At 33.6% G+C, this 11,289-nt stretch overlaps 1 protein-coding gene across 3 annotated transcripts; it reads right to left on the reverse strand.

Annotated features, from left to right (window-relative positions):
• Positions 1 to 331: 331 nt before the first annotated feature.
• LOC140886971 (glycosyltransferase BC10) lies at positions 332 to 10,046 on the reverse strand. 3 transcript variants are annotated; one of them, XM_073293934.1, is made up of 10 exons: positions 8,000 to 10,042; positions 5,458 to 5,556; positions 3,859 to 3,959; positions 3,707 to 3,778; positions 2,889 to 2,979; positions 2,633 to 2,713; positions 1,641 to 1,703; positions 1,420 to 1,542; positions 1,056 to 1,094; positions 332 to 815 (listed from the first exon to the last, which is right to left on the reverse strand). In XM_073293934.1, exons 1-10 carry the CDS (start codon positions 8,381 to 8,383, stop codon positions 672 to 674), a joined length of 1,197 nt encoding a protein of 398 aa, XP_073150035.1. In that variant the 5' UTR covers positions 8,384 to 10,042; the 3' UTR covers positions 332 to 671. The 3 variants fall into 3 exon arrangements, with proteins under 3 accessions (XP_073150035.1, XP_073150033.1, XP_073150034.1); XM_073293932.1 differs by lacking the exon at positions 332 to 815 and having other exon boundaries at positions 1,056 to 1,542; positions 8,000 to 8,554; positions 9,585 to 10,046; XM_073293933.1 differs by lacking the exon at positions 332 to 815 and having other exon boundaries at positions 1,056 to 1,542; positions 8,000 to 8,701; positions 9,585 to 10,046.
• Between the last annotated feature and the right edge of the window lie 1,243 nt (positions 10,047 to 11,289).

The following is an 11,289-nucleotide window of genomic DNA, read 5'->3' on the forward strand; positions in this document are numbered from 1 at the left end:
AATTTCTGCGCCCAACCCAAAAATTGATTCCATCTTTCGATAAACAATGTTCCTTGACAGAATCGTTCAAATGCATGCCACAAACAAATTCATTGTAAATAATTATATAGGGTCAATTATTTAATTCATATTATCACCTCTTTTTTCCCTTGGTGCAAATGTTTCTAAAAACTCAATTCGAAAGCAACACAATGGACAAACTGGGAAGCCAAATTCAGTGTACGTTTGCAGAACTAAACAATAAAGGAAGCAAATAAATAAGTTAAGTGTCTGTAAATAACACTTTAATCAAGAAGAAACTGATGCATCAAAATTTAATTAAAATTAAGCGAACCAAATTTTTTTTAAAAATGCTGGCTGTTTTTGCAACACTATAATCAAATTCTACAATGATCATTCTAACAGCGCAGCTGTATGTCCCCATAACTCTTTCGAGTCCCAAAATCAGAATGTAAACAAAGGGGGAAAATAAGACATCATCAATCAAATTAAATAATGTTCCCAGGCAAAGTCCGCCTTTTCTTCGCCTTCAGTCTTTGCAAGTTGCCTTTCCATGAAGAAATATAAGCCTTGGGTGGAGCATGCGAGGCAAGGATCTTTACAAACATCAGAAGCTACACGATATATGGAGGCGAAGGGGATCCAATACAACATTTGAATCGACCAAAGAATCAGTGTTTGAGCGGTCTAATAGATGTGTAATTAGGGAACAGTTGCATCAAATTGTTAAGAGTTTCAGGTAAAAATTTCCTTGCAAATAAATAGCACGGCTGTTGATCTCCATGAAAAGCACAAGGTCTGACCTGAACTTCTTTCTGCAGTAGATCAGAGGAGTTTTCATTAGAATATTGACACTGCACAACCGATTAAGGAGCCAGAAGACAGCGGCAGGGAGCGAAACTATAACTTGAAAAATTTGACGGGTGAATTATAATTTATGCATAAATAATACATGATTTATATGATAATCTAAGAGCGAAACTACCCCTGTTAGCCTCCTTCTGGATCCATCACATAAGAAAAACTTTGATAAAATTCAGCTGAACCATACTAACCTTTTCGTCGCTTGTGACATGGACACTGTCAACGATAGACTGCAAAAACAAAATTGGAAGTCGCAGATCGTAATATTAGTCAACTCAGAGATAAGAAATCGACATAAGAAGAAATATTTGTGCTCCAGGCTAAAACTGTCTGATCCAAATTAAGTTCAGTAGAAAAGTCATAGCCCATGAAAAGTTTTTTAGATGGCCAAGACGATAGTATAGTCCATATATACTTGAACATAATTCTATAAGGATCCTTTAAAGTATGTGTATCATAACACGTGTGTACAACAAGTACGAAAATAATTGAGCGAGGCATAGGGAAGCTATGGCTACAGTTGGATGCAAAGCTCCAAAAAGAAGAGAGCCATACGGTGATGTTTCTAATTAGCTCAATGGAAATATCTTGCGCTTCATATGATTTCGGATGCCACTTCCCTTCGGACCAATCCACATGTGTTACTGACCAATTGGAGATCCCTGCAGGATCAAGCATCTAAAAAGAGAGGAAAAAACTAGTTAAACAGATGAAAGAATGGAGGGAAAAGATAGAGAAACATATTAGAAACTAAAAATAGAAAATAGGAGTCTCACATAGAAAAATGTTGGTAAATAGTGTTCGTCAGAGTAGCAGTTGCGGGCCCCCTCCATTCCCGGCTGTTCAATAAACGGAAACGGATCCCGTTAGCAAATTTCTAATTCACTATATAACAATGGACAAAAGCAAAAGAAAGAAATTAATACAATTCAAAATTGGATAAACAATCTAAAAACAAAAGTTCCTGGTAGCAGTGAGAAAGAACAAAACACGTAAAGATGCATGAGCTGAGCGATCCACATATCTCCTTCACTGAATGAAATAATGATAGGTGATAGGAATACATGTGCGTTTCAGGGAAGCAAGTGATAGGCTTTGTTGTTTGGTATATTAAATCTTTTAATGCAGAGTGGCATATAATTAGCCAAGCTTCTTTAATTATAGCATGCCCATGAGTATAGCCAAAGTGCGCAAAACCACAAGTAAATCACGAGCAAACAACTGATCAAGCATACTAAGGTCATGTCTTATCCAAAGCTGGTATGTGTTCAGCTGCATGCGCATCTTCAAACTTATATTGTGAAAACAATAACATGAATAGGCAAGTTAATTTCCAAGCTTTTAACAAGAAGAAACCATCTTCACCTCCTCCTAGGCTTAACATTGACCAAAATTCCATATTCACAACAATTTATAGTTTATATCTTTTGTTCTAGAGAAATGTCACTTCCATTCAAGTAACATTTAATGCTGAAACATCTACTTTTTAATGTGAATGCTTTCATAAGTTGATTATTTTTCCATTGTCTCCTACAAGTATTTTCGTGGAATTCCAGCTTTAGTGAGAATACTTGGTAATCCTTAAGCCACCACATCGTAAATTATAGTTTGCTCATGATATGTTAATCGGAGAAGAGTAATGAGTATGAACAACTCATCCATGCCCTTGCAATGGAAAGCAACCCAAAAATGTGTACATACATCATCAATCAAAATTGTGATGGGTTAAAATTGAAGTTTTAAATTGCAAGAAAAAAATTGAACGAACCCTGCAGTAATCCCTGAATTTTGTGTAGTAGAGACTGTCAGCCATAACGATAATAGCATGCTGCCGCTTCATCGTGAACCACTGAATAGTACCACCAAAGAAAAGCATTATTACGAAACAAATTAAAGAGATTGAGAGCAGGGTGTTAATCGATGAAAAAGAAACCTGAAACATTATAATAATTATACTTGTATACAACAGGGAGCTTGCTCCACTTATTCCCCAATGTTCTTATACTAAAAATTTAGAGCCACACCTGTGCACCCTTTCGAAAGTGTTTCTTCTCAACTTCAGGTAACATATGTTCAATGTACCTGCCACTTCCATGAGGACCAGGATCCTCAAAGCTGCAGAAAACAAGGCATGTGCTTATGGATCATATCACAGGATGCTAGCTTAGCAGCATAGCGGAGTTGAGACTCATATGCAAAATTTTTGGAAGCATAATCACATACATGAAATAAACTGTAGTTACACATTAATTTTTGTTTTAGATCTGCTTGATGATCAAGCAGGTCATCTCAGACCAAGAAAATGCATAGGTGATAAATTTCCAAAAGAAAAGAACACAAGAATGCTCTGCCAATTATTGCTCTTCTTTGGCAATATTTCTCGCCACAAGAATGAAAATTACTAAGAAAAATGAACACACATGACGCAACCATCAGAGAGAGGAAAATTGGAATTGTTACACAAATAAGTTGAATGTTTAATTGATCAGTCATAAGTGTAGTGTTCTTCTTATAGTTTATGGACATACATGTTTTTAGGAAATCTTATCGATTGACTTTGTAATGACTTGGTAAGCTCATTACAACAATTACTTCGACCAAAACCTAAATTCTTGCTTTGTTTGCACTGTAAGGTTAAAATTTTGAAAAACAAGAAGCCTAATCTGTTCAATCTAATGTTATGCTTCAGTTCTTCATCAGTTATTATTATGTAGCTGGTACTTGAGCTACAAATTTAGACAAAATCCTTGAGCATATCCTACATACCTCGCAAGGGTAAAATGTTGTTGATGATGAATTGATGATAAGACGAAAATGTAAAAATAGAAAATAGCTGACTTACCTATCTATGAAGCTAATGTTGGCGTACATGAGATAGTTGGACACATAATCAAAATCATGAAGGGGTACACAACTGCAGTGAAGAAATTCTGAATCAGTACAAATTTATGTACTTCAGTCTCAAGTTTCTAACAAAATATTTTACTCTACAACCTGTCAGAGAGTAACACAAAGTGCTGGTTGTCTTGGTCTTTCAGTGCATTTGCTAAAAGCCGCCTTTCTGCATCAACCATAGAAATTTTTCCCCATTCTACCTGAAATCGTGAACCATCAACCAAAAGCACTAGTTTAGGCATAAACAACAATTCTCCATCAAAAGTGGCATTTTGAATTGGAACAATGCTTCAAGATAAGCATAGAGAAGGTAATGATTTGGTTTCTGGTCCTTAGACCATGCCGGCAAATGTAGTGATAGTTGATCAGTTCATTGCTTTATGTTAGGGTGCATTGAGGGGAAAAAATTGCCATTTTATGAAATGTAACAAAATTTCAGTGTCCAAAAAAGGAGAACATATGTCCAATTGGCAAAAGAGGACATAGCAAACAGTGTGACGAATAATTTAACAAGGAAAATAAACTTTATTATTTCTTGTAACTCAAGATTTGGGAAGGACTATTGTAGTTACAAATGAAAGAACTGTAACAAACAAGTTACTTGGAAGTTGGACCACCACAAATCGTGCAACACCAATGAGTGATGTGATGATATTTTTAAATCTGTAAAATATAACATGTTCGGAGCATATCTAGAACGTAAATTCCAAAAAGCATAGATTTCAGTAGGAACTGAAGTGTTTTGTACATGTTTACAAGAGATTTTGAACTTTTTTGCAAACTTTGAGAATCTTTGAATTCTTAAAGAAGCATTGAACACAGACTTGGAGCCTTAGAATGTGTGAAACCATACATGAAGAAATACATCTCTTTCCACCTCTCCCTCAAATATATATATATATATATATATATAAAATGTTTAAATATTAACACCACAACAATGTTGACATTTATATTTGAAAAGTAAAAGCCACGCAAAAACCTTACACTTTTCACAGCAACATGATCTGAAACTTCATTTGCTCGCATAAAATCAACGTTTCACACTATGTGCAAGCAGTGTTCTAAAAAACATGGATTAAAAACAACACATGAAGAAAAAACTTTGTTTTGGACAAACCAGAGAAAATCGGTTGACTGTGTTAAGCGCGAAAAAACACAAGCCCTCTAGATAAAATTTTAAAGTTAATTTTTATTTTAACTTTTAACATTTAAATAATAAATACCCAAACTACTATATTATATGGTTTCTAATTGCAATTTTCATCGCAAACGGTGTCCTCATATTTGGTTATCTACTTCTCTATTATTGTATACAATTTTTAGCAAATTTGGTACCTACCCATTCATGTGTTGATGGTTAATTCATAACCATGAACTTTGATTTTTTTATTGTTTAATATTACCCTTGATAGTAAGAAAGCTTCAGAGATTTATAGTTTATTCTTAAATTTTGTATGTTTATGTATTATTTGCTCTATTGATTGACTTGATATAATAAGATTATGGTAAAAACTTAAAGGCTTTTCATGTTTAATCTCTTACTAAATTCACTTAAGTTTGGTGAAGTTTAAAGTTTGACATTGACGCTTCGTCATGTTTCATGCCTTCTACAATCTTGTATACAAGCACAAGCCACAAACATGTATGGTTTTTCAATTTCATCGAACATGTATGCGTAAAGATATGAAAACCAACCTCGCCACTGCGTATTTCCCGATTAACAAAATAACGACTAAAATGCAAAGGTTTATCCTTGGAGGCGTGCACATACACAGAGAATCTACCTTCATGGCCCTGGCAATAAAGGGAAGTAGCAAAATTTTAAATAAAAAATGTCCAAATTGAACAATAACAAATTGTCATATCATTGAATGGTGTGAACATAAGACAACCAAAACATAATAAATGAATAGAATGTTCAAGCTTATTCACCTAAAAGATTTTACCAGATTCATCACTTTTGAATAAGCTTTTACTGGTTTCACTATTGTGGATGAAGGGCTTGCAAAGTAAATTTTTAGTTAACCTACAGAATAATCAAGAAATGGTTTCTTGCCTATCAACATATCATAATTCACGTTATTTCCTTTTCAAATTTGATGCACCTAAAAAATATCTCTTTCCTTACCTTCTTACTTTTAATAATAAAGTCAGCATTTGCATGGTCCAGCTGGAGTCATGACATTTGTTTTTATTCCACTAAATGTCAAGGTATACATGTATTATAGAAACATACTCTATTTCAAACCTAGGATTTAGACTTGCTAGCCTCTAAACAAAAAATCTGGAACTAAATGCAGTGAGTTACTGGCCCTCATGGTTTTAAACAACTATTTTAATACACAATGGTATAAATGATTCACTATTTAAATAAAAGATCTTTTGCAGGACGTTTTCCGTTTTTGTATCAATTACTCATTGGTACATTATAATGCTAAAGTTTTATATATGAAAAGTAATGCACAAGAGGGGTTCCATCTGAACTCGGGAACAGGATCACCGGAAAAACTCAAGATCATCATGAAATAGTTAAGAGGGAATGAGTAAGCGGGCACTCAAAATATTAGTTAAAGGCATTATTTATCAAGATAACACTCTTTCCAAAATTAATATTCTTTACAAGTGAAAATCGTGGTAAAATTCACTGTTAAAAAGAAGAAAGATAAAGATGAATAAGTCTGAAGTCGTGTGGATCCCTCCTGTTTCAGAAGTCTGCAAGGCAATAAGAATTATTGCCAAACAAATGCAGCTAAAAACATTTTGCCAAATGCCATCGTGTCAAGTTCTAGTTCTATCACCTTCCAAATTTTAGACACTGTTGCATTTTATCAACAGGTGGATGTCCGGATGATAGTTTAGCTTCCAAAGTTGCCAAAACAACTCTTCTTATATCTTCACAGAAACTTATTCCATTTTGGGGAAGGTAATACTATAGCCAAAGAAACATTATTTTGAAAACAAAATCTGTTCAATGGATATGAATTTGGATTGAAATCGCTCAAACATTTCACAAGTAGAACGAAATCTCTGACTGAAATCCTTAAATAGTTCACAAATTTTCTCATTATAAAGAACATAGGTACAGCAGAGTGCAAAAGAAAATGAAAAGTTTCTTCAACAGGTTGCAAAGGCTTACACTCAATATGACATTTATGAACATTGTTCAAACGTTGCATAGCAGTATTCCATTATAATAATACATAATTTTCCTCAATACAGTGGTACCAACATCATAAGATTGGTTTGACTATTTTTGAACGCTCAAATTCGAAAAAGACATTCAAAGTGATGAGAACACAAGAAAAAGGACTAAATGACGACCTATTTGCTACTGTTCATTGATATTAAAAAGTCTTAATCCTATCCTTATGAATTGGAGAACAGTATGGCACTTCTATGTCCTTTACTTGTATTATTTCTATTCAATTTGTTTGTTGGATTTCTAGGCATTCCTTTTAATCGAGAAGGACGAGTTTGGATATTTTAACCAAATGGTTAGCACCATCTATCAACTTTTTACATAAAAAGGCAAACAATATAATATTTGAATAGATTAATATAAATTTTTGGAAGATGTGATATGAGCCAAAAACTGAAGCTAAAGGAACAAGGGTGGTGCTCCTCAGGTGAGGAGAGCTATCCTATCTAACTCCAGCAAAATTAACAAGTATTATATGAGTTTTCAGCTTTTTAATTGAATAATCGGCATGATTTGAAACAGCATAGCACTGATACAGCTACATATTTGAGTTGATTTCACTCTGCCATATAATCCCACTTTTAGGCATGCATTTGGCATGCTTTCACCAACCATTACATAGATGAAGCTAACGATTAAAAATAACTTTATTCAATTCATATATAGCAACAGTTTTGAACCCCTGACATAAAAACCAGATAATTGCACACACTAGCATGAATTAAGCAAATTGATGGATCTTCACATAAGCTACTCAATCATTTTGTTGTTTTCAGAAATTAAAATGCGGCAGATAAGAAATCCTATGTATCTAAACAAGTTTCTGACTTTTGCGTATTCAAAATGAAAGGTCTCAATGCAGCTCAACATGGACACGTATCCCATTGGCAGAAATGTTCAAATGCTTATTGCATCTAAGCTTGACACAAACATAACTACAAAAAGACACACTTCGTGCAAAACTAAACACGGAAAATTACGAATGCCGCAAATGATAAATCAAGACCAATATCTTAACATTAATTAAAAATAAAATACCTGGAAAAATTTATCCCATAGCTTCTCAAAAGGTAATGCACCTGGTGTAAGAAACATGAATGCAATTTTTGGATTCAGTGATACGGTAAGTGGAACATTAAGAATGTCTCTGATAACAACACGTGAAGCTATTTCATCATCAGTGAGTTCCCTTGCAGGAGCAGGTGGGAGCCATTTTTCTAATGCCTTGCAACCACGGGATGAGAATATATAACATGCTGCAGCACTTCGAGGTGGATAAACATAGGCACAAACTAAGAAAAAACTGACAAAAGAAACCAGGACAATAATCCATGTTGGCTTTTTCAAATGACCGCGCTGGCGGGGCCCCGGCAATAGATGCATGCCAGTCATGCCTAGACGCCATGCCTTAGCTGACTTCATCTAGGAATGTTGCATCACAGGCCAATCCCAACAATATTTTATATTGCTCCACTCTAGAAGTCCAAAATGCACCAGTGTAATCTTAACTTATCTTCCTAAAGCAAACTCTGAAACTTTGTGTTCAGAAAGAATCTGAAGCTGCTGAGAAGACAGATGTACTCAAATGATATCCTGTTGCACGAGGATTGAAGATCAACAATTTCGTTAGCTTTAATGCAGACACGAACAGTCCCTCAAAGTCAATGGCATTGATCCATCTTGGTGATGAAAAAACATTGCCGTATGGGATATAGGGCACAATTGCTAAATTGCATGCTGCTGCTATTAGTCACCAACAAGAAGGAAAAAGTATTCTTACTCACGTTTGAATAAACAACTTTGCAATGATCCAAAAAGTTTCTAATTTACTTCAAAACAGGAATTTACAGTTCAAATATGCAACAAAATGTTATGATTTCCTCCCGGAAAAAAAGTAAAAGAAAAAGAAAGACACCCCATCATTAAGACTTCGGATGCCTTTAGCCAAAAAAAATGGTCTACAAAATTTCCAATCCTCGTGAGCGACAGATCAGAATGTACCAAAATCATCAGTATGAGAAAAGGACGGGAATTGAACATTCTTTTGTATGATGCCTAAACATCATATTCCCAGCACTTTAGAGACCAGTGAGGATCACTAAAAATTGAAATCAAATACTGCAGAATAATACGAAATTAATGGTAGATTCAATTTCCTACGCCGCCCCAACTATGAAGACCCTAAAAATTCCTAAATGAAAAAAAAAAAAAAAAGAATAAAAGAGTTCGATGAAGAAAAGTTAACACCAAAAAGTCAAAGCAAACCCAACTGAATCAAACCCAAGAATTGCAGACCACTTGGAATAAGAACCCAAGTCCATGCACACGCACAACACACTACAAAAGATTTATAAAACAAAACAAACTTTACACTTTTTACATTTAAGCTCGCCCATACGCATACACATTGGCATACAAACACAAAAAGCACGTCATAAACACGTAGACGTGCGTAAATGTATCATCCGCAGCAGCATTAAATGAACCCCTCCCCCCTTCCCACCAAAAATCAATTACAATAACAAGACAAACCAATAGCATCCACACCGTCAAATCCGCGTGCGCATAAACACAAACCCATCTAAAAAACACGCTTTTTCATGCCGAAATCAATGAGCAATACCTGGATTGATTGACCACTAAACAGAGCTGGAACGGAGATCTGGCAGCACAACCTTGAAGACCAAACGATCTGTCTATACGTATACGTCTGTATGTATATATAAGATTAAAGTATGTATAAATGGGATCTAGGGCAGATCGAGCGTCCAATCAGAGAGAGAGTGTATACATGGTGAACGGATACCAACACATGTAAATTTTCATCGGCATAAAAACGTCAATTTGTACACAAATCCAAGAAAATGGGATAAAATACAGATGCGTAGGAGGTTTTTGTGCAATTCGGAAACAAATGTAGATTGGTGTTTTGTTAATGGAGGGATTGGGGGATGGAGAATTCGAAGTTTTGGTGCGTGTTTTTGTGTGTGTATTTTGTATTCAGCGTTGAACGGTAAACGTTCTTTGGATTTGTTGTCCTAATTGAAAGTCAGCCGGCGATTTTCACAATTTCAATTTCAGTCTTTTATAAATTTATATTATATTTATATTTATATATTATATTATTATATATAAATAATAAAAATGATAATCGAGTCTCCTTTTTATAAATCTGATGATTATTTTATCAAAAACCGTATCAATTCAAGATTGTATGAAAATAATGTGAACCATATTGTTTGTTACTTTTGGATTAATAACAACTTATGTGGTATATTTATATATACTGTAGTGAGTGTGTTTGTATAATCCAGTTTTTTGTAATGAAAAACCAAAAAAAAAAGTAAAAAAATGAACGGTAAAGTGAAAAAATGCAAAAACCTTAATATAAAAATACAATATAGAGAACACTTTTGAAAATTGACGTTTCGTAAATAAATAGTCACCAAAAAAACAGTAGGCGTACATCAATTTTATAAATGTGACCTTTTGTTTAGATAAATTGTCATCAAATGGCTAAAAATAAAATAAGAGTCAAACCAACATGTCAAACCTCTTTCAAAGCTTAATATAGTACTATTGTCCTAACGTTGCGTGCAATTGCAAAGTTTTTTTTGGTAATTAAATAATTTGATTTATATTAAAATAAAAGTAATATCATCATTATAAAAATTAGTGAGTGGCTGTGGTTTAATTTGAAAGAGAAAAATAATTTGAAATGACAATTTTAGGAAAAAATATTGGTTTAAGTGTAATTTTGGCAAAAATATTTGATATTGTTTTTGTCTTCATTAGAAGATTATTTATATATAGTACGTATATTAATAGATTCTTTATATATACAATATATATATAAATACATTATATGTGTTTGTGATATGTATATATATGTATATAATACTATAATTATATCGACCAATATGAAAAAAAAAATCATTTGTGCGTGTGTTACGTTATATGTATATAAGATTATTATATAATATATTGAGTAATACCCAAATGATCATTCATCCAAGGATTTACATCTCAACACGTATAATTAATATTATAGTGCTGACATGATAAATCATAGATTGTTAAATCTCTTATTAGAATAATATCCGTAAGTTAGGTTAAACTAAACGGATCAAATATGGCAAAAAGATAGAGCAACTTAAATGAGCATTTGAAGGAGTACATTGGTAGCCCTGGCCTGTTTTAATTTTTGGAATTGGAATAGATGGTTGGATTCCAATAAAAGATGAAATATTAAATTAATTTTTTCTTACGTGATTATTGCTTTGATTCTCATTTGAGTCATTTCTACTGATTAATGTTTTGATACATTT

Source organism: Henckelia pumila, chromosome 3 (assembly GCF_033568475.1).
Source record: "Henckelia pumila isolate YLH828 chromosome 3, ASM3356847v2, whole genome shotgun sequence".
Lineage (NCBI taxonomy): Eukaryota > Viridiplantae > Streptophyta > Magnoliopsida > Lamiales > Gesneriaceae > Henckelia > Henckelia pumila.